This window comes from Oreochromis aureus, linkage group 11 (assembly GCF_013358895.1).
Source record: "Oreochromis aureus strain Israel breed Guangdong linkage group 11, ZZ_aureus, whole genome shotgun sequence".
NCBI classification, from domain to species: domain Eukaryota; kingdom Metazoa; phylum Chordata; class Actinopteri; order Cichliformes; family Cichlidae; genus Oreochromis; species Oreochromis aureus.
Window position 1 is genome coordinate 9752252 of NC_052952.1, and position 23004 is coordinate 9775255.

At 40.5% G+C, this 23004-nt stretch overlaps 2 protein-coding genes across 7 annotated transcripts in view; one reads left to right on the forward strand and one right to left on the reverse strand.

Moving 5' to 3' along the window:
• The window catches only part of LOC116322587 (triple functional domain protein-like), a 106694-nt gene extending 96558 nt beyond the window's left edge, over window positions 1–10136 (forward strand). For 3 of the 4 annotated variants that reach the window (XM_039619556.1, XM_031742690.2, XM_039619557.1), the window contains 18 exons: window positions 93–162; window positions 259–348; window positions 454–546; window positions 627–677; window positions 844–921; window positions 1181–1372; window positions 1544–1721; window positions 1856–2757; window positions 3871–4124; window positions 4247–4376; window positions 4474–4501; window positions 4622–4784; window positions 5010–5131; window positions 5267–5345; window positions 5870–6070; window positions 6174–6312; window positions 6441–6627; window positions 7372–10136. In XM_039619556.1, the coding sequence (XP_039475490.1) occupies window positions 93–162; window positions 259–348; window positions 454–546; window positions 627–677; window positions 844–921; window positions 1181–1372; window positions 1544–1721; window positions 1856–2757; window positions 3871–4124; window positions 4247–4376; window positions 4474–4501; window positions 4622–4784; window positions 5010–5131; window positions 5267–5345; window positions 5870–6070; window positions 6174–6312; window positions 6441–6627; window positions 7372–7790 (3376 nt within the window). In that variant the 3' untranslated portion in view covers window positions 7791–10136. Of the gene's footprint in view, window positions 1–92; window positions 163–258; window positions 349–453; window positions 547–626; window positions 678–843; window positions 922–1180; window positions 1373–1543; window positions 1722–1855; window positions 2758–3870; window positions 4125–4246; window positions 4377–4473; window positions 4502–4621; window positions 4785–5009; window positions 5132–5266; window positions 5346–5869; window positions 6071–6173; window positions 6313–6440; window positions 6628–7371 lie in introns of those variants that run through there. The other variant, XM_039619558.1, reaches the window with a different exon arrangement.
• Window positions 10137–15564: 5428 nt separating this feature from the next.
• Window positions 15565–23002, reverse strand: cabz01093075.1 (C-C chemokine receptor type 5). 3 transcript variants are annotated; one of them, XM_039619170.1, is made up of 3 exons: window positions 22363–23002; window positions 22172–22264; window positions 15565–16873 (listed from the first exon to the last, which is right to left on the reverse strand). In XM_039619170.1, exons 2-3 carry the CDS (start codon window positions 22198–22200, stop codon window positions 15799–15801), a joined length of 1104 nt encoding a protein of 367 aa, XP_039475104.1. In that variant the 5' UTR covers window positions 22201–22264; window positions 22363–23002; the 3' UTR covers window positions 15565–15798. The 3 variants fall into 3 exon arrangements, with proteins under 3 accessions (XP_039475104.1, XP_031598591.1, XP_039475103.1); XM_031742731.2 differs by having other exon boundaries at window positions 22172–23002; XM_039619169.1 differs by lacking the exons at window positions 22172–22264; window positions 22363–23002 and adding an exon at window positions 18472–18583.
• Between the last annotated feature and the right edge of the window lie 2 nt (window positions 23003–23004).

Here is a 23004-nt window from a genome sequence, read left to right on the forward strand (position 1 = left end):
CCCTGCTTCAGGGCATATGCACCATTATACAAATAAAATGTCAACATGCTGTTTCTTGGCAGGTTAAATCACATGTCTTTATCCATTCACAGTTTTTTCCTGGGAGAACTTGAAAAGTGTTTGGAGGATCCTGACCGGCTGGCACCTTTATTTGTCAAACAAGTAAGAAATGAACTAGTTTTGCAGCATGATTTTGTTAAAGAGGATATTACAAGTTCTTATCTGTAACATTCTTTTCTGTTTTTGTTCCAAATACAGGAACGGAGACTGCACATGTATATTGTGTACTGCCAAAACAAGCCTAAGTCTGAGCACATCGTGTCAGAGTATATTGATACATACTTTGAGGTAAGATTGTTTAATCATTTTGCACCTCATAGCCACAGCATGCTGTCTGTATTGTCCGTGTCATGAGTCAGGCCCCAGACATGATACATTTTTATTTTTCTTCAGGACCTGAAGCAGCGACTTGGACACAGACTGCAGCTCACTGACTTACTCATCAAACCTGTCCAGCGCATAATGAAGTACCAACTACTACTGAAGGTAAATCTTTTTCTGTACAACATATAGTATGATCAACACAGTCTGAATTTCTCTTCTTACCTCTGTTAACTTCTTCACAGGATCTTCTTAAAATTTCTAAGAAGGCTGGAGTGGATGCGACAGAGCTGGAGGTACAATACGAGAAAAAGCCCAGGCTTCAGCACAAAACTAATGAAGCGATAATCTGTTGTGTTTTCCACTGTTATGAAACTATCATAACTAGATTCATATTCTTAGTCACTTTGTCTAATATGCAAGTGGTTTTTAACTTTGATTTTCTCTCATGTTCTTCCACAGAAAGCTGTAGAAGTGATGTGCGTGGTCCCCAAACGCTGCAATGACATGATGAATGTTGGGCGCCTTCAAGGCTTTGATGTAAGTCACCCTCTGATAGTGTGTGAATTTTTCCAAAATAAATAATACAATAGAGGAAATACTTCACATTTTTTGTTTTGTTTCAGGCAACTGCCACTAGGTGTCAGTGTACACTTGTTTTTGCAGCTGTAGTTTGTTGTCCGATTTTGTGTGTTCGATTCGCTTTCATTTTTTCTAATATCTAATATCAAAGTAAAACTATTTAAGAAAACTCCTGCACCATCTAGAGCTTTCTTTGGATTGCCTGTTTGCTTCTCAGGGTAAAATTGTGGCTCAGGGCAGGTTGCTTCTCCAAGACACCTTCATGGTTTCAGACCAGGACGGAGGGCTCCTATCCAGGATGAAAGAGAGGAGAGTGTTTCTGTTTGAGCAGATAGTTATCTTCAGCGAACCCCTGGACAAAAAGAAGGGCTTCTCTACTCCTGGCTACCTCTTCAAGAACAGCATCAAGGTGAATACAGTTCACTTAAATCGCTTTGAGACCAACTGTAAACTTTTATGGACTTACTTTGGATTGTACCTCTTGATCATGAAGCTAAACCTGCTCTATTTTATTTCATATATATATATATATTTTTTTTTTTATCTTTGTCTCTTTACCCTTGTCTGCCACATAATTCAGGTGAGCTGGTTGGGTCTAGAAGAAAATGCAGATGACCCCTGCAAGTTCACACTGACCTCCAGGTCATCTAGTGGCAACCTGGAGAGGTACACTTTCCATTCACCAAGTCCTGGAGTCAGTCAAGTCTGGATCCATCAGGTCAGCCAGATCCTGGAGAATCAGAGAAATTTCCTCAACGGTAAGAAATTGTTGTGAATACTGTAACACACAAAATTACATTTTTACATAAAACATTTTGACACTCTTGGTCCTTTTAGTTTAAGAGGACTATTACGTTGTTAAAAAAAACCTAACACTTGTCCGCTCCCACAGCTTTGACGTCACCTATAGAGTATCAGAGGAACCATGTGGGAGGTGGCGGGCCAAGTGGTCCACCTAGCAGTAGCAGCAGCAGTACTGCAGGTCTACCAGGAGGCAGCAGCTCCAACAGTACCTGCAATATGGGGGGAGGAGGTGGCGGCGAAGGCAGCTCTGGAGGATCAGGGGGTAGCTCCTCCTCCCTGTGCGGCCCGCGTTCCCGACCATCTCGTATCCCCCAGCCGTCCTCACGCCTCCCCCAGCCTGTTCACCACCATCACCCCCCGGGCCCCGAGGGGCCCGACAGATCAGCAGGTATGTGGTCACTCTGCCACCCACAGCCGCTTCAGTCCCTCTCCTCTAACCCCCGTTCAGACAACACAGCTAATGGAGAGCTGTTAGCCTCAGAGGTCCCTAAGATGAGGATGCTGGATAGTCCTCATGGAAGTAACAGTAATAACAGTAACAGGCCATCAGGTAGTATGGACAGCAGTGTCAGACAGGTTCTCGGAGGCTCAGAGGACATGCCGAAGCATCAAATGGCCGGCAGACCACAGATGCCAGTAGCTCCTCTGAATTTTCATCTCAAAAGCCCTCGAATTGGGACAGTTTCGCCTCTGATATTACCTCAAACTCCCGGAGGAGGAGGAAAGGAAGCGTTTGTCCCCTCCAGCCCAGCTCATAAAGGCAACGCTTTCTGGGCCATAGTCCCTGCTATGCCTCCCTCTCCTGCCAGCAGGCCAGGTTCCTTCTCCTACCCCAGTGACAATGGTGGCAGTGGAGGCGACTCTCTGGGCAGAGGAAGTCACGGGACTCCCTCTCATCACCGCCACTCCAGCCACAGTAAGGACATAGATCGCATGAGCACCTGCTCCTCCACCAGTGAGCAGTCCATACACTCCACCCAGAGCAACGGGGTAAGATGCCAAGTCGAGGCTCAGGCTTCAGCGAGGCCTAGAGTACTTACTAGTCACTAACCTCACCCTCAGTGGCTGCCTGTCTGTCAGTCAGTCAACCTGCCGCTGGCTCTGAGAATGGCTTGTACATGCAACAACTACTACTGCTGCTGAAACACTTGAATGACTGAAGAATAACACCTATCTGAGTGCACTAACTTCACCAACAGTGTGTGTGAGGGAGAATTTTTGCCTTTCCGGAAACTACTAACAGTGTGGATCTGAGTCAAAGAGAAACTTGTATCTGCTTTTCAAGACTCTCTCTGAGCTTCAGTACGCATTTGCTTTACTGTAGCTACTAAACATTAACAAGTGCCATTTCAAAATCATGTTATCTCTTTTTTCCGTTAGGTGATAACTTCTAATCTCCTTTCAAAGGCTATGGGAAGTTTTTTTTCTTTGTTTTTTGAAAACATTAGCACATTTCAAAAAAGCCGTTTCTTTTCTGGTAAGATGGTTTCTCACTTCACAGAGATTAACCTTATGATTGCACAAACAGCGTTTTGTTTTCCGCAACCTGCCTTGTTTGTCTGTCAGTACCAACAGAATTTCTTTTTGAAATGGCTTTCTATCTGGTGAGATGGTTTCTCACTTCACAAAGGCTAAGCTTGTGATTGCACAAACTTTTTTTTTTCATTTCCACAACCTGCCCTGTTTGTTTCAAAGTGTCTTCAGCACCCCTTCTTGAAAACTTGTCTTTGTCTTTGAAAACATAAAGTTCCTCATTTCATCATCCCTGCCCAGGGGGATCATAAGCTCTGTGCTTTTGTAACTTCTCAGTCTAACTTGTCAGCCCGTCGCTCTAAATACAAATAAGTGCTTTTTCGACCAAAAAAAAAAAAAAGAAAAGGAAAAAGCATTTTGCACTGCATGCATTCAACATATTCTCAAATTCATTTTTGTATATGTTCCCTGCAATCAAACTATCAATTTGATTGGTGTAAGGTAACACTTATCTACTTCCCTGTTAGACATATATATGTGTTTTCATGTGTGTTAATTTGTGCAGTAACATGTTCTGCTATATTTAAAGTGTCTCGTGACTCATGATTTAATGTGTTCTCCTCCTGACAGAGTGAAAGCAGTAGTAGCAGCAGCAGCGTGTCCACCATGCTGGTGACTCAGGATTATGTGGCAGTGAAGGAGGATGAGATCAGTGTGGTGCAGGGTGAGGTGGTCCAAATGCTAGCAAGCAACCAGCAGAACATGTTCCTGGTGTACCGGGCGGCCAATGAGCACTGCCCTGCGGCTGAGGGCTGGATCCCTGGCTACGTGTTAGGACACACTTCATCCTCAGTCACACCCGAGCTCTCCGAAGGCACCATAAAGTAAGAATAAGCAGCCTTCCTTCCTTTATAGTTTGCCGCAGAAAACATGACAGTCATAGTGACTACGATTATGCAAACGTGAAACCTGAAACTTCTCCGTTTTTGTTCTCGCGTTTGTTTAGAAAGTCATTATCGTGGCACACAGCACTGCGCATTCGCCGGAAGTCTGAGAAAAGAGACAAGGAGGGCAGGAAAATTGAGAACGGCTACCGAAAGTCTCAGGACAGCCTGGCCAACAAAGTCTCTGTCAAGGTAGAAAAGTGTCACGTTATAAGTCACCCCACCAACTCCCCCCATCCACTGTAATTTGTGCAAGAAATCTAATTATGTCTTCAAATTGTCATTTCAGCTTCTGAATCCCAACTTTATCTATGAAGGTACGTGCACGTAGTTGCTTCAGCCAAGGAGCAAAGTCTTTCCTTGCATTTGGAATAGAAATTCAAAAAGATAAACACTAAACTTTACTGGGTTTTTGTTGTTGTTGTTGTTGTTTTTAGGTCCCCCAGAGTTCCTCATTCCAGTTAGTGATGCAACATGTGAGAGTGGCAATGCAGTTACTCTGAGGTGTAAAGTTTGCGGTCGCCCCCGACCAACCATCACTTGGCGCGGCCCTGACAACAACTCTCTGAGCAACAACGGACATTACAGCATGACCTACAGGTGCGGGGGGCTCACTTCAATTTCTTTTATGGATGTTTAGCTAGAAAAACCCAAATCTTACATTGGCCTGTGAAGTAAAGGTGCAGATGTGCTGCTAACAAATTCAGTTAACAAATTCATGTTGTTAAAAAAGAATATGAAGTCATAATAACTGTGTGCAAATTACAATATCAGTTGGTGAATTTCTCTTAATGCTTTGTTTCCTTTCATTTTCCATTTCTGCAGTGAGACCGGAGAGGCGTCTCTGTGCATCACGGAAGCGTCTGCAGAGGACAGCGGCATGTATACCTGTGTTGCTACAAACATAGCAGGCGCTGTCACCTCCTCTGCCAGTCTTAGAGTGTCAGGTGAGAGTCCTGTCATTGTGTATGTCTCTTGATATTATGCCACGCGGGTGTTTTAAACAGTCAAAACATTAATTTTATTAATTTTCCATTTGATTAGTATACTTGAATCATTGTGATTTCACTGTGTTGTCTCAGGAACCCCTGACGATGGCAGCGAACTCCTCTGGAAAAACGGCTTTGAGTCCCAGTACACAGAGATTACTGAACTAGGAAGGTGTGTTTTCCTGTCACGCAGTGCTTCTCAACCACATCAAAGCTAATAAATCAGGAGCCGCACTCATATATATAGTAGCAGTAGTAATAGCAGTAGCGACAGATGATACAAGTGAAGATATTTAAATGAAGAATGAGTTGCTTATTCCTTAGTAGCTGGTTAGAGAATGCAGCAATATTTAAATCATTTAACACAATTTGTGACTGCATTCACAAATACAAGTTCAAACTTTACTAAGCAATGAGAAACTACATTTTCACAAAGTGTCACAAGCTTTTTTGGAAATGAGGTTGCACACTGCATAAGCTGATATAGATAATCAACAAAGAAGTAGATTCACGTTATACATCCAAGTCCACCAGTCATGATTGGGCATTATAGTTTATAAATTTGATGTAGGATATTTTTAAAAAGAGAATCCAGGGTCTGTTCCTGGGATCTTTAAAATTAGTTAAAGTAAAACACAAATAAAAAGTCTTATTACTCAAGTTTCATTTTACTAACTACTAATTTTTGCCTTGCAGGGGTCGGTTCTCGGTGACTAAGCGATGCGACCAGAGAGGGAGTAAACGCACAGTTGCAGCAAAGCATGTTAACAAGAAGCTGTTGCGTCGAGAACAGGTCCTGCAGGAGATCAGACTCCTCCAGAATCTAGACCATCCCAATCTGGTCAAGCTGCTAGACACATATGAGACAGCCAGCAGCTACGTACTGGTACTAGAGATGTAAGTAAACCTGCTGCGAAATCTCATCTGTTTGAAAAAAATACTTAGATTTTTCTGTAAAAAGAATAAATAAATAAAATGCATGTTGTGTTTGTGTTATCAGGGCAGACCAGGGGCGATTCCTGGACTACATCGTGAGCTGGGGCAACCTGACGGAGGAGAAAGTTGCTTTATACCTCAGAGATATTCTTGAAGCTCTCCATTACCTGCACAGCTGGAGGATAGCGCATCTTGATCTCAAAGTAAACAGTTCAACAAACAAATGAAAGCATTACAATCTAAATCTTATTTTGGGGAAGCTGTTGCACTGCTGTTGTGCTTCTCTAGGTCTGATGATTGTGTCCTATATCTTCCTATCCCGCTCCCACAGCCTGAAAACATTGTGGTGGAACATGCGTCCTCCCAGCCAGTGATCAAGCTGACAGACTTTGGTGATGCTGTTCAACTGAACCCCCCCTCCTCTTACATCCATCCTCTTCTGGGAAGCCCAGAGTTCTCTGCTCCTGAACTGATCCTGGGTCAGCCCGTCTCACTGATGTCTGACCTCTGGAGCTTAGGTCTGTAGAGAAATTGTATCTTGCTGATTTCTGCATTAGAGAACCCTTTATGTACTCGAATACACAATCACAGTAGCAGAAACCCACTGTAATAGTATTAAATACACATTCCTTTGTTCTTATTTATCAGCATGTGCAAAAGGCTGCTTATTGATATTTGACTAAGACACAAAAATAGACAAAAATACAACCATGCGATACTATCATCTCAATCTCTAAGCCAGGTGTGTTAACACAAGTGTTTCCTCTGCAGTGCAGTTAGTCAGCCTCTCTGGGGATGCAAAGATCAGTGATTTAAATCCCCAGTTGCAATTTCTACTTGCCAACCGTGCAGCAATCTATTAATTGACTTCAATATTTTGAAGCTTCAAGTGATATTTTACTGCTGTGTATGTAGATGATGAGTTTCATCAGAAAAATGTATATATTAGTACAGCGTAAGGGAGTGCAGTGTAAAATTAATGATTCAGTCCAGTTTTATTTATATGGCATTTTTGTATTGTAAGGTAAAGACCCTACAATAATGCAGTGAAAGCCCCAACAAGCAGGCAAATTATCTAACAGAGGATTGTTATTGTTGTAGTCATGGTGCTATAATATTTCAGCGTCTGCAGAAGCTGCTTTTGTGCATGATTGTTTAATATAACGCTATATTGATTATTAAAAGGTATTTAAAAATGAGCTAAATGAGTTAATTTAATTTGGCTAAATAACCTGTTGATTGACCAACTGGATGATTTACAGGGGTGGTGACCTATGTGGTTCTGAGCGGCGCCTCTCCGTTCCTGGACGAGAGCCTTGAGGAGACGTGTCTGAACATCTGTCGCCTGGACTTTAGCTTCCCTGAGGATTACTTCCAGGGTGTGAGCCCAGCTGCCAGAGACTTCATCTGCCTGCTGCTCCAGGGCGAGCCAGAGCGACGGCCGCCCGCTGCGTCCTGCCTGGAGCAGCCCTGGCTCCAGCCTCGAGGTTTATCAAGCAGCGACTCCACCTTAAATCCCACGCAGCCACCAGCACTGTCACCATCTCGGAATCATTGCGGCGCACATCTGGACACATCCAGGCTCATTTCTTTCATCGAGAGACGGAAACACCAGAATGATGTCCGGCCCATAGGCACCATTAAGGCCTTCCTTCACAGCCGCCTGCTCGGCCAGACCTGACAGTAGGTCACCAGGTAAACACGACCAGAAGGAATTTCTTCCACTGCTGCTCTTCGTTCACTTGATCCTTGTTAGAAGCCTACTGAGAGCACCACCAGCGACACGCCTGCTACAATCCCCTTTTCCCTCACTAAGCCACAAAAGTCCTGCTGCTGCTGCTGCTGCCGACTGACTAACCTCTGCCGATTAAACCCTTCGAACCCCCAAGTCCTTCCCCTCCTTAAACCTGGCATACCGTCACTATGCCTGCACAACAAGCGAACTCTTGGAATCCATTTGAGATTTCAAAACCTTGACTCAGCAGGGAGAAAACCAAGCTTTCTCAACAAGCCAGCGTGAGCGAGTCTTGCGTTTCGGACAGTGTTAAACAAAGAAAAAAAAAAGAAGAATACTGTACAATAGGAATATTTCAGGCTGCTTTCGGTTGAACACAAGAAAATGTTTTTTTGTAACGAGAGATTACTTTTTGTAAATGAAACTAAATGTACAGCGAGGAAACAGAGAACTGTCTTTATTCATAACCTTTTGGAAAACAAAGGGTAGTTGGTGAGTAGAAAAAGAAAAAAACGAAAAGAAAAAAAAAAGGGAAGTGAGATTTGCGTGGTGAAGTGGCACCCATCAGCAGGGTCCTCTTAGTCTGGAACAAGATGTAACTACCAAAACCACGTTTTGCAGAAACTTACATTCAGTGCAATAGTTTGCTTTTCTTTATTCTCCCGCTTCAGTTTCAAAGGTTAAATCCCTTCTGTTTGCGACACTAAGAGAAACTAACTTGAACAAAGCATTAAAACAACTCAGCAAAAAAAGAATATCCCGATAGAGCTTCTCAGATTTTTACCTGCGTCCGCCTTATTTGTAAATAACGTTTTTCCCGCTTTTCGTTCTCATTTTGACGGATTTATCTCTCGACAAAAACGATTCCATCTGCTGAGTTTTAGTGAGTCCCTGCGGACGGCCGGAACAAACCGCTACTAGGTTCCCACGTGCAATGTCGCAGCTTTAACATTTATGCAACTATTTATGAAAACTTGTGTTGTAGCCGTATTCTTAAAAAGGCATGTACGTACCTGGTACTGCAATAGATGTCTGTATTGTGTTAACTCTTATGTATTAAGTTCAATATTAATATCCTGCAAAAAAACAAAAAAACAACAACAACAACCCTGCAACAAAAGGAGAGTTTTTCCAAAATAATGTATAAAAATGTGTATCTATGAAATATAGGCACTTATGCTTTATGTCGTCCTCGTTTTGCTTTTGTTTTTTTGTAACAATACCAAAGTTGGCTCTGCTTTGTTTTCCTGCTAATATGTTTGTTTGTTTGTTTTAATGATTTGTCATGTTGAGTTCTAACAGACCACACTGAGCAGAGGCATATGAGCGTTTACAAAGGTTCCTTGTGGTTTTATTTATTCTTATTGTAATAAGAAGATTGTTTGGTGGTTTATTGCTGAAAAAAATATATTGATTTGTCTTTTTTTATTATTATTATTTCTTTGGGTTTTTTTTTTTATTTTTTTTTTATTTTTCAAGCCCTGCACAAAGTTGCTTGCCGTGTGAGTTTGTTTGGCTCTTGTAGGTAGATAGTAGTGTATGTTGCTAGACCGTATTGGTTGATATCTTCACCAAGCAATAGGTCTGGGGTGAAAAAAGTCACCATGGACTGCACTGATGAAAGAATTATACCTTCTGGCAGACAATAACAACCCCTGAACCACCGTTTTTCTGATCAGCATTAACAGGTATCTCCCGTGAAAAAGGTCTCTGCCAGTTGTTTTCATTTAAATACGATCTTTAGGTTAAAAAGTTGCTTAAAAACTTCTTTAAAGTGCCAGTCCAGTGAATTAAGTTCGAGAGGTTTGGTAAAAATGAAAAACTTGCGTCGCTTCTCGTTTTATTTGAAGGTTGTCAGTTGCTGTCGATAACATGTTGAGTTGTCTTTCTGGTCTGTAAAGTCTCCGTCTTTCATTTTGTGTCATTTTTATTTATTAATGTGGATAAGGGTTTCCCTGAAACTATTCTGATCATCGCTTTGTCAGAGCGCGCTCGGGTTACGATCGAAGCGATGAAACGGTTTCTTGGGAAACCCGCCTGCTCACGATGTAAAGATGTACAGAGAAGGGTCGGGCAGTTCGCCCACACCCGGGATGTAAACCTCATAACTGTCATATTTTAAATACACCTAAAACAAGACTGCAGAAATGTCATCTTGAATGTCTTAGTATGACTTATTTTTACTTTTGCATGTATATTTCTTTGTACAGAAGATTGTGTTTACATGTTACTACGTGTTGTAAATAACTTATTTTGTCCTCTGTTATTTTGCCATTAAACGTACAAGGCACAGTCAGCGTTACTGAAACTTTTGTGCGCATATATTGTACATTCATCTCCACCCCCGTGAGAATGTCTATTATTATTCATTCATGATTTCCCATAACCTTTTGAGGGCTGGAAGATGAGATAAATCTATATTCCCGGCATGATTAGAAAGCAGGGGAAAACCCTTAATTCATATGGCTGCAATCAGTCATTCATTAAAATTATTAAAAACAAAGAACCCCAACTAACACAGCAGCCATGTTAAGCCTGGCATTAGAGGGGATTATTGTTTGCGATAGCGTAACATCTTTGACACGTTTTTTTACTTTTTATTTTTTTTTATTTTCACATAAGTGTGACATTTGGAAGCACTGCGGGGAAACAATGAAAAGCAAAGTGAGAATATTAAAATCAGGAGGAAGAGACGTGTACAGTAATAGCGAACGAATGTCATTACTGTGATGAAGATCTGTTCAAGAGATAAACTATGAGAAGGTATCGGGGGGGGGACTGTTGCTGATCTTATCAGTCCGCAGCAGATGCTGCTGCTGTTTTTGAATCAGTGCAAGCAGTGTGTGTTGCATCACTGCACAAAGAACGCACGATTTTACCTCCCACTCAACCCACGTCCGCTACAATAGTTACTCACTGAGGTCTGCTAGAGAACATTTTTTTTGCAGCATTTTAAACCCTGTTGTCTACGTACGCGCGTTATCAGCGCGTGTTTGTCATCTGAGCCCCATTCGAGGTTATTCACCTGAGGCACCTGTGTCTCTGTTCCGAAAGCAGCGCTTTCACCCAATGCCTGAAAGGTGCCTGTGCACTTATCGAGTGTGAAATCTATTTCGTCTTTCTTAGCAACAGTTTTTTTTGTTTTTATTTTTTGCATGAAACCACAGAAGGGGTATCTTTCCCATCTTTACAGACACTCTTGTGATCAAAATCTCACGCAAGAGCTGTGAAGTGTGAAGGTGATGCACGCCAGCGCAGAGTTTCTTTTTTAAAATTCTACAAACTTGATTTGACCTGTAACCAAATACTGTGTTGTTAATTCATTTTTCATTATTCGGGTAATGCTCTAAGCCCACACGTTTAACCCGACACAAATACCTAATACACGATTATGCGCATTTCTTGACAGCCCGATATTTCCCAGTTTGGCGCCTTCTCAGCCACCGTTGCTTCTGGGCATTTTCCACCCACTGAATTCAGCATTCACTCATATGGGGAGAGTCCTGTCTGGCTGAAGTTTAAAACCAAAAGCAAACGTGAGTCAGAGAAAGAGATGTCAAATACTTAGAAAGTTCACACTGATGAGGAGAATAATGACGTGATTGTGGCCCACACACTAACGGGACGGGACGCGAGTTGCAAGACTGTAAACAAGAACACTCCTACTATCTAACCACAATCAGGAGTCAAGAGACCACTAGATGGCATCGGAGATCTTGGTTTAATGAATTTGTCGATAACAGAACACATCGTGTGCAAAACAACCTGCAGAGCAACAACTTACAGACGTTAGTAAAGAACCACCGGCAAATTTGATTGGCCAAGCTCGAAACAGAAACTGCTGCAGTCTGGAAGAGAACAACAAAAACAGCACGTAGTGTTCAAAAGGGTTTGAAGGAGATAAGAGAACTGACGTGCATACCCTTTAAATCCATCCCAGTCAGTACGCACTGAAGTGAGCTGTGTGTTATTAAAAGGTTAAAAGTGCCATGCACTGAAACACTGTTGAACCTACAGATGGTAAATTCCCTCTGTAGGTTCAGCAGAGTTTTGTGTGTTTAGCAGAGGTGGTTCCCATGTAGTGAGAATTGGGCAGTTGAGTCACGCTCTCTGCTTCAGGCCAGGCAGTTCACATGAAACCCGCTGCCCCAGTTTCCACATTTAAAGTGGTGAGAGCAAAAACAGGTGAATGTGAAAATTTGAGTTTTATATCATATGTTATATCGTACTGGTATTTGACGCTGCATGGCAACCAATAAGAACTCCCCCAAAAGAACAAGGACTGACATCACAGCCCCAACTCTCACATATCTGTTTACCATCTTTCTCACTTGACCCTTTGTCCTTTTTTTATCTGTTCTGTGAGAACATGACGATAAGGGGAAAACACATGACGCATCACAAAGTCTCCCTAACTCCACTGTTTTTGGAATTTGACTTTCATTTTGATGTCATTTGCAGATGACATCAAATTTTTGGACTGCATCTTCTTTCTGTGATGCTTCCACATTGATAAAAATCTGCCAGCAAACCTGCCACTGAACCTTTTTACACTAGAGGTCTCCACAAGTGTATTTTAGTTTGACGCCCCCCTCCCCCTCCCCGACACACGTGCTAAGAGGAAGGGGGGAGGAGAGAGATCAACACTTGAACTCACCCAATCAGGGTTAAGTAACTTGCCAATACATTAAAAATGGATGCAACACAAATGCAACAACAACAACAAAAAAAATAAAAAAGCTTTTTCAAGTTTTTCAAGTCATGAGCACCAAGCTGAAGTAAAGTCGAGTCATTTATCAGTTAAGACCACAGATCAGAATCTGAAGTCTGGCATGAGTCAATCCACGTGAGCGGTTATGTTATAGAGTGAAAGGAAGACTTCACTTTTTAATCATTTCAGCATTGCAGGGAAAACATTTTCCGAGTAGTTAGTGTGAAACTTTCCCCCAGAGCTTGTCAGAGCTGCTGCTTTATCAGCTGCATTCTCCAGACTTGTATACAACAAGAAGTAGTTCAGCTGTTGACATCTTGCTGGAATGCACTTAAACTTTCAGTCCTCTGCTGTACTAACCTGGGTTATTTGGGGGGCTAATAAACTGTCGTTAGGCGGTTTGTTTTTTATGTTTGCTTGTTTCTTCTTTCTCATTAGCACTGCAGTGGGAATAATTGTTCAGCGTTTGTGTTTTCACATCAAAGACAGTTTTCAAACTGTTTACTTGCAGGTTGTTTTCCGTTTCCTTGCCTAAACAGCCTTATCTGGTGAGATGCTTCTGTACTGTCTCAGCAGTTCTTTGACCACAGAAACCAAATGTTTGTGCCAACCCTAAAACTGCTTAGAGCCGTGCAGCACCTTCAGATCATGCTTTACAGCCCTGTAGGATGCTGTAACATCCATTAACTCCTTACACTCCTGTTTAGTTAGATCAGAGTATATATGCTTTGTTTTACAGGGGCTCTTCCAGATGGTAGATACACCTCAAAGTGTTTAAAGGTCTTCAGGAAGGTCAGTAACTACAATTATGGATTCATGCATCCAGAACAAAAAGCCCCAGTTCGTGCCAGTATCTTCACTGACAAAAAGCAGTTTTCTTTTAATCGTCTTTTTGCACAGCAAATGTTTCTCCCTGGTACGCTTTTGATTCAGATCAAATTTGTGCTTTCTGAAAGTAAACAGGTTCACTTTGACACAGCTGCACGCAGTCTCCTGCAGATCCTGTGATGAAATTTTGGAGCTTTTGAGACCTCTTTTTGCATCAGATGTTCTCTTCCTGGGCTGGATTTTTTTCATTTGAAATCTACATGTTGATGATGATGATGATGATGATGCTCACCATTGTTTTGAGCATCTTAAGAAATCCATTGTTTTGTGACTTAAACACCAGATACTAAATGTCGGCGGTCTAAATAAGGCAGGTTTCACCTAACACTTTCTGAGGAAGCAGTAATCATCAATCTACATCTATAGACAGGGTCAAGCCTGCCCCTCCTCTCAGTTTAGGGTTTCCACTTCCTCAGTACACTGTGTTCTCAGTAGTTTAAGAGCAAGCTCTTTAAAAAAAAAAACAGAAGCAGATTGTGTTATTAAGAATGGGCGTATTCTGTCACTTTATTGTTTGCAGTCATACTGCATGGATGTGGTTTTCCTCAAGACTCCATATAACTGGGTTTCCCAAGGATGTACTCATTGCTCCACTAACAGAAATAACTGTTTTAGCTGACATCTCTCCACATAGACAATGGTGTAATGCGCAAAAAATCCAGGGGGATTTTTTTTTTAGATAAAAAAAAAAGGTATATGACAGGTAGCTGCGTGCTTCTTTTCAAAATATAGTAAAATTTATTATATAAATCAAAGAAAGAAAATGATAATGCCAGGAAGTTACAAGAAGTGTGTGGCTAATTTATCAGATGAAAATTGTGAAGCAAATAGTTTCACTGACTGAAACCAGAAGAATAGTATAGTTTATTGCAGAACAGTAACACCTCTCTACAGTAACATACATATCAAAGTTGGCTTGTTAGTCAGTGCAGATACTCCTTATTTTGTGGAAGTACTTAAAGCAAAAGGTAAAAATAGTGAAGAGAGGCAACTGCGGTTAGATTGGATCTGTCACACCTTTTCACCATACACACTCATTCGTGTCACAGGGATGCCGCATTTACCATAGAAATATAACACCTTTATTCTGTATTGTCAGCTGATTACAAACACCTTTTTTAAAAAGACATGAGAAAATACAACAAAAAAACTGATCAAACATTTAAATTACCCCCAAAACCGAATCGTAATTCTTGTGGCCCCAACGACTGCACCCATTTGACAGAAACCAGAAACGTTTATGTTACAAAAACCTTAAAAAACTGGAAACTGAAGCAAAGAGGAAAAAAAAAACATCAGCGGAATTATAGATGAAAAGATAGAACCAAGTTTTATCAGACAATTCAGTGACTCATTATAGCTGTTTTCCTGGAAAGGTGGGTGAGGGTGGGTGTGTGGGGTGGGGTGTGTGTGTGGGGTGGGGGGTGGGGGGGGGTGGGGTAATAATATAATAATATCAATTCATATGAGAAAAACTTTGTAATGATTCAGAGCTACCCTTCTCTAAGGGGATCCAAACTATGTCAGTAAAATGCAGCCTGGAGTTTTTGTGATTTTTCCTGTAATTTGTCATCCCTCCCGGCATTGAAGCAAAGAAGCTGAAAGAGGAACCGTCTGCCTGCCCATCAATAAACTCTTGTAAAAAGGGACTTCTTTCTTGTAATCCTGATTAATATCACGAGAACTATGAAGTCACTTGACAACAAACGCCTCGGATATGCACAAAGACTGCAAAGGTTAAACTAACAGCTTGGTTACATGCTTCCTCTTTCAGGTTGTGGTTTTCTCTGTGTTGGGTAAAGTGCAAATCTTCTGCTAATGATGCTAGGCAACCTACACTGCTGAATCTGCAAAGTTGCACTGAACACGATTTCCTGTGTGCAGACTGATGCAACGGGTACATCTGTGAGGGGGGTCATCGTGTTTGGATAAAAATGTAGGCTACTATGACATGTAACTTTTCATGGTGGTGCGCTTCCCCACTTAAACTGGATGACGTTGCCGTAGCTGCTGACAGATGTTGTAGTTGACACAGTTTCGTGCTAAGTAAAGAGCCAGCGGCAAAACAAACTGCAACAAGTCTAACTGTGACTCATTGTCCCAGGTGAAGATACAACAAAGTATTCAAAATCAGATTTATAATGGAATTGCATACATTTTGGTCATAACTCATAGAAGTACAAAAACAGAGTAAAAAATACATATCTGTGGTACATTATATTAATATACAGTCACATGCATACATTCACAAGTGCCAAACCTTAACACTCTAGAAGTGACAATAAGCCACAGTGATCTATTTTTACTGGACATGAAAAAATAAAAAGAAGCACATCCCCCAACTGTCCCAGTTCACTACATAGCAGTGCTCCTCTCATCCACGCTGGTAGTTTGTGAGTAGACTGATGCGGAAATTCTGTCCTGTGGTATGAAGACCTTGACCAGCTGGCACAGTCTGCAGGGAGATCTGTTTATCATCCGCAACAGGTGCCTCCTGAACTTCTCCCCGACAAACACATATAGGATGGGGTTGAGGCAACTGTGAGAGTAAGCAATGGCCTCTGTGATTTGTAAAGCCAGTCTGATGGCTTTGCTCTGCCCGCAATCTAAATACTTGTGCTTTAGCTCCAGTACATGGAAAAATGACGTAACGTTGTAGGGAATCCAGCAACAGAAGAAAATAGCTACCACTATGACAACAAGGCGGATAGCTAGTTTCTTGGATGAATGGCTGTTCAGTAACCTCCAGATGATCTGTGAGTAACAGAAACCCAGAATGATGATCGGGATGAGCAGACCTACAATGTTCATTTTAACGATGCTGAAGACCTTCCAGAAATGAAGACTGGAATCCCCATTTGGAAAACCAGGATAGCAAATTTGACGTCCCGACATATATTGCTCTTGGAGGAAGATCAGGTCAGGAAAGGAAGCCAGAAATCCCGCTCCCCACGTAATAGCAGCTGCAGTCAGTCCAAAGGAGCGTGTACGTGCTCTCATAGCACAAACAGCATGCACTATAGCCAAGTACCGATCAATGCTCATTAGACTGATAAAAAAGATCCCACAGTAAAAGACGATATGATAAATGCCCAAGACTATTTTGCACATAGCATCCCCAAACACCCACTCGTCCTTGGCTTGGTGGGCTAGGAAGGGCAGGGAACACACCAAAAGGAGGTCAGCAATGGCCAAGTTTAACAAGCACACGTCGGTCATGGTGCGGAGTCGTGCTCCACAAGTAATGACCCAGAAGACCAGAGAGTTACCCAGAAGGCCCAGCAGGAAGAAAATGATGTAGATGGCAGGAAGAAAAGTTGCTCCGTGTCGCTTATATACACATGGTTCATAGTCACTATAGTCAATATTGGATTCGTTGACATAGTCATAATCATATTCAGTATTATTTTTAGTGGCGGGTGTGGTGAAGCTGGAAAGAAGCAGAGGAACAAAAACAAATGATTAGATGTACTTATTATGACTTACTCATTTTCAGTTACCTTGTGTATGACAGATTAAAGTATGCATCAATATTAAAAAAACACCTTTTTAAACAGTTTAACTCAATGATGATCTGCAGACTTCAAACTGTGTGGCAGCTCATTCAAACAGTATCGGAAAGCATTTCTTCATTTTCAGGACTGGCATGAGGAACTTTCAAAACCAGTCACTCACATGATCAGCGGTTTTGGTACTATGTCTGACCTTGACCAAAGCTGTTCATGTTGGAAGTCTAAACAGAAACAATTATAAAGCACCTTATTTATCAGAATACTGGGATCAGCAAAATCAAAGCATCGATAAAGACTGGTAGTTGTTTAGTTGTCAGCTGCTCAGGTAAAAGTTGATTAACAGGAGCACTGAGGAGATTTTCTTCACTTTAAATGAAATGATGCATTTAAAGTGAAGCTGCTGAGAACGTTTGTGTGTGATAGTACCGACAGATACTTTCATCTGAATCATCTGAATAGCAGTACCACAGCTGTGACACAGAATACAATCATTAATTAATAGCAACATTTTAACTCAATGAGAGTATAGTGCAAAACCAACATATACAATGATGAAACTAAGATTACATTTGATAATTTTTCGTATTATGCGTTTATTGTAGAAGCTTTACCTTACAAAATAAAACACCTCGAGGCACCTTGTTGCGATTTGGACCTACACAAAAAATGAATTTAACTGAATTTAATCAATTTATAAGATTGTGTAAGCCAGCCAAAGTCCTTCTATCTAATAGTTTCCCAATGCGTTCATCAGGTTTTGCAACCATCTTAAAATGCCTCCTGGCACTTTTCAGCGCAGGCAATCGGACACAGAATGAGCATCATGAAGGCCTGTGTGACCACAGTTTTTCAATCTGTAAGTACAATTAACATTTATTTTATGATATATATATATATTCTGAAGAATATTCATAACACTCCGTTTATTTACTTCAGTTGAATTTCGTTACAGCTCAGCAGGAAGGCAAATTTTATTATGAAGTGCTGCGGTTGTAAATAAAATAAGCGGTTAGTGAAGCAGCACGGTTGTTTTGGTGCAGATAAGAACTGTAGCAAAGTAAGAGAACCACTGCACGAGCTCACGTGGCAGCGAGGTAAGCTTTATCAGGCTTTTTTTTTTTTTTGAACTTCCTACGAGACAGACCGTCTGTGACTGCTGCTGTTGTGTTTGGAAGTAAGAGCAGGCGGCCAGCAACTGTGAAAACAAACAGCTGGCGATTGTTTACAAGCGAGCAAATTACAAGTATTTGGAGACAAATGACGAAGTGCTTGAAGATTTTGAATCGCCCACAGTTCATGAGAAAGTGACATATACTGTCCAAATGCAGGCCAACGCTAAAACAATGACTGGGAATGCGTCGCCTGGAAGGAAAAATGAAAGGAACGTGAAAACCACAAAGATTCAAAAAGACGGGGCGGGGGAAAGGATAGTAATGATATTAAAAGCTTAAAATAGTCTCATGATGAGCAATAAATGAAGAAAATGTGGATAGATGTTTGTTAGAGCCAATCTTACCCTTGGAAAAGTGAAGATTCAGTAAGATTCAGACTGAAAGTAATGTCAGTTTCGGTGGTCTCGTCCATGATCAGCTGCTTTAAAAAAGAAAGAAAGAAGCCAAAGAACTGAAAACCCGTCCTACCTCCTTAAAGTGGCAGGGGTGGGGATACTGTATTTTAACTCTACTCTAAAGGAGTGAAATAAATCTCTAGTTTTCACTCGTTAGTAAAAATCAGCCCTACTTATATGGTAAAAGGATGTAAATTCGTTTAATCATTTAATTGCATGTAAATGTTCTATGCAATTTTGATACATAACTCAAATATTAGATCTTAAACTGAGTTAAATCTGGGCAAATTAAATGTGCGTGTAATTATATGCACACAGGGACAGGCTCAGCACCAGGCCGTGTGAACTGGATGGGCAAACAGCTTTGATGGGGGGAATTTGGCTCAAGTCACTTTGCTATTACATGAATTAGAATACAAAATGTGATTGCACTCACACATGGCGTGCACAATTGCAACCACTCCATAATAATGTCATAGAGGAATGTAGCCACAGATACAAAAGTGGAAAAATACATGTGTTTGAAAGCAAACGCACCGCCACACACAGTGGGACAGCTGACTGTGAGCACGCAATTATTTTCAACACAGTTCTATTTGTTTTGAAGTTTTTGAGTAGGGTTGTGCTTTAAAATTGTCTGATGGGTGACCTGATTTTAGTTTCAAATATAAATGAGGGTTACCTCTCACCGCTGTCCCTCACAGGCATGCTGCTTACCTCGATTGCAGCAGAAGTATTTGTGGTTAACCAAATGTTAATGATTCTATACTGCTGTTAACCTAATAATTAAACCCAGCTTGCAAGCTTATTTGCAAGTTCATTTATCTGTATAAATCAGTGTAACTTATAGTTGACATATATCCATAGAATTCAGCTGAGGGGGGCACAGGGGCTTTATTGGGCCAATTCTTGACGTGAAGTCTGCATATAGATCATATTTTTGAATTACATTTATTAGGCAACTTCTTTGTATATCAGTGGATCTGCAAAAATATAAGTAACAAAAGTGTTCAAACAAATGTGATAAAGTAGAAGGCACATTTTTTGTGTCTGGTGCAGAAGTAGAAATTAACATCACATGAATAATCTGATAAAGTAGATATCCAAAGTGGAGATGATTGGCCATGAAGCCAAACATTGTCTACCTTCAGTGAAAACCAAGCACAGCATGTCAGTACAAAAACCACATACCAAGTGTCAAACACGAAGGTGAGGAAAGGCGAGGATATAGGGGTTTTTTGCAGCCACAGGATCTGTGCACCTTGCAATCATTAAGTCAACCATGCTCTCTTGTGTATACCAAAATACTCTAGAATCAAATGTCAAATGCCACCTGTCTGACAGCTTAAGCCTGGCCTAGTTTGTTCATTGATGACAGTGACACAAAAGAATGGCTGAAAAAGAAGAGGATCAACATGGTGCAATGATCCAAAGTCCAGACTTTAGGCTGATTGAAATGCTGTGGCTGGCCCTTAAGAGAGCTGTGCATGAACAAACTCCTGAATATCTCAATGAATTGAAGCAAGGTTGTACAGAGGATTGGGGAAAAAACACTACACGGCGAACTCAAATCTCCTCCGTGCGCACTCGGAACTAATTCTGTTAATTGCTGTTAATTTTGGGATTATTTTACCAATCGATCTAATGCTCTTTAGTCTTTAACTGCTTCATTATGAAATAATATGAAATTACTTCGTGACTGGTTACATATATAAATAAGTTTTACATACTTGCAACATTTTTTAAAGATCTCTTTGCTTCTAGTTGTTGATGATTTTCATGCTTGTGGTCATTCCATGTATTGAGGGGAGGGTGACCCACATTTGCTCCTGTTATGGTTTGTGGCGACAGATTTCTTTCTTGTATGCCCTTTTAACTTCACAGCACTTTTGGTTTATTACATTTCACACAGGTGCATTAGAATCAGTGCGCTGCATCAGTTTGCGGTAGGCTTCCCCAGCAGTGGTTTTGTCATCTCTTCCCTCTACCTTTCCTCTTTTGATAGAAATTTTGGTAAATTTAATCTAATAAATGATCTGTTACAGCAGCACACTGACTGTTGTAGCTTCTTCAGTGATGTGGCTTTAACACATTTTCACAGCTGCATGCAAAAAAATAGAACAAATCAATCAATAAATAAATCTATGAAAAGCAATGTTAAAGGAGAATATCTCGCTAAAGTTGATTATTTCATGATTTCTAACAGAACCTGAGTTGGCATAGGATTTGTGTGCATCAGTCAGCAGTCAGTATCGGCAGCTTGTTTACACAATATTATAATACTGATAATAATAATAGTAATAATAATAATAGCTTAGCTTTATATGATATCTTTCAAGGAACTCAAGGTCACTTTAAACATAAAACTATTAAAAAAGGGAAGCCAAAGGAAGCAATTATTCTCCGTAAAGAGAATAATTGCTGTTTTTTTACCACTACATAGGTGTAAATTGACTAAAGATTAAAAATCCTGCATGCTGGCCACAGAAGAAGAAATTTCCACTGTAGGTGGTTTATATACTTAAGACTGAAAAAATAACTCTTGAATTGTGAGAACTTTGCAGTTAGTGCGTCACGCTTTATTTAAAATGTTGTGTTTAGCGTCAGTCTAACTCATATGGAAAAGAAATAAAAAAAACAGATTTGGCTTACTTCATATAGTGAATCATATAAGGCTTATATGATTTACTCATGAAAGTGGCCACTTTCCTTTAATTGTTTCAGTAAGTATCCAAAACATGCAAGTTTCATTTATATAATTTTTCAAGGGATCTTATATCCGTTTTCACTCTTGTATGCTTTTCATACAAGTTTCACACAAGACAGATGCAAACTTTATAAGATTTATATATATCTTTTCCATATGGGAAATGATGATTGATGATAGCTACTTCTGTTTTTCAAGAATTAAGAACAGGTTTTTTTTAACACGTTACATTAATTTAAAAAACACACAAAAAGACAAATAAACAAAACAAGGCAAAAAAGTATAAAACTACTTGGATAACTTGGATATTATCAAAGCATATTGCATTTTATATTCAAAAGTGTTACAAATCAGATGAGGATGTAATTTCCTCTCCCACTGACCTAAATTTAACACATGCAAAAGAGAAAATGCCCTGTCACTGTCAGCGGATAGACAGATACAGAAAATGCACCTTGTTGTTTGTCTCTATTATCACTTACGAAAAGAAAAAAAGAAAAATAGGCAGCATTACTGTCATTAATTAAATAATGCATAGATAACACATTCCTCACTGTGCCCCAGTTCACCATTCTTCACTCATATTGTACTATACCACAACAGGAAAAGATGAACTGATAACGATCTTGCGTCTAAGATAATTCATGGATCCATGAGCTAAATCCAAAACATTTTGAGACATAAATTGCATTATAATTAAACATGTAGTGAGAAATGACAGTCATCAGACTGACCTTCCTCTTTTTGCTTTATACTTTTGTCCATTTACATATGAGTATAGACGCTTTCCATTAAAGAAAAAAAAAGTTTGTTACAGGCTGAAGATAAATAAGTGTGCGTCATTGTTTTCTTCCCACTTACAGAACTGTAAAGGCGTGCAGCAATACTGCTGACATGTTAGCCTAAATCATTCTGCATGTAAAGTGGGAAAAATATTTTTACCTTTCCATGGTGCTGATGGTGGAATTCATTGTGGATCGCAGGATAGTGAGATGGCTTGCCTAATCAAAGAAGTTATCCACTTTGCATTAAGATCTGTGAAGAGAGAAATGGTTTGCACACACATTAAATGAGAAATGGTTTGCACACACATGAAAAAAATTGAAGGTGTCGCTTTTTTTAAAAAGTACAACCTTCCTCAAAACCAAGGTAACTGGGTGGGCTTGCGGGTTCCGATGTGAGATGTATGGTTTAATTGTTTCCTGAGACTGTTTTCGAAACACGCACTGCGAAAGCCCACAGTCTGTGCAGCTATAGAACCACAAGTCCATATATGCAAACTTTTAAATATGCAAGGTGACTCTGACCAGACCTGCAGGCGCACACAGCTGGAGGCTTGCGTGTGGGTTTTTTGTTTTTTTTTGCATGACAGAAGTGATACTACCGACACAGCCAACAGTGCACCCTGTACAGACAATAGTTTCAGAATAGCATCGTGTCTGCTACATGTCTTTCTTTCTTTGACTTAGGGGTAGACTTCTGACTAAACTCTAAAGAGGAAACCTTGTGTGTGACTTGTGTGTTTACTAGATCTTAATATTGTTGTGCATCATTTAAATTCACCTCGTAGGCCCCAACAATGCCTTGTGTTACTCAGATATGTTGTTGTTAGATGACACATGAACTCAGATCTGTGCACTTCTTTTCAAAAAATAATAACCCTCTGACAGGAATTACAGCAGTGAAAGTGGTTTTGCCACTTCCATCAAAAAGTGCTGCTATGCATCTATCTTACCCTGCAAACACATTGTTGGCAACACCCTTTAACACACTTC

Coding starts and splice junctions, on each gene's coding strand:
- cabz01093075.1 (XM_039619169.1), bottom strand. CDS start 18,539: ATGGACGAGACCACCGAAACTGACATTACTTTCAGTCTGAATCTTACT. Junction 16,874..18,471: donor GAATCTTCACTTTTCCAAGG/GTAAGATTGGCT, acceptor GCTTCTTTCCAG/CTTCACCACACCCGCCACTA.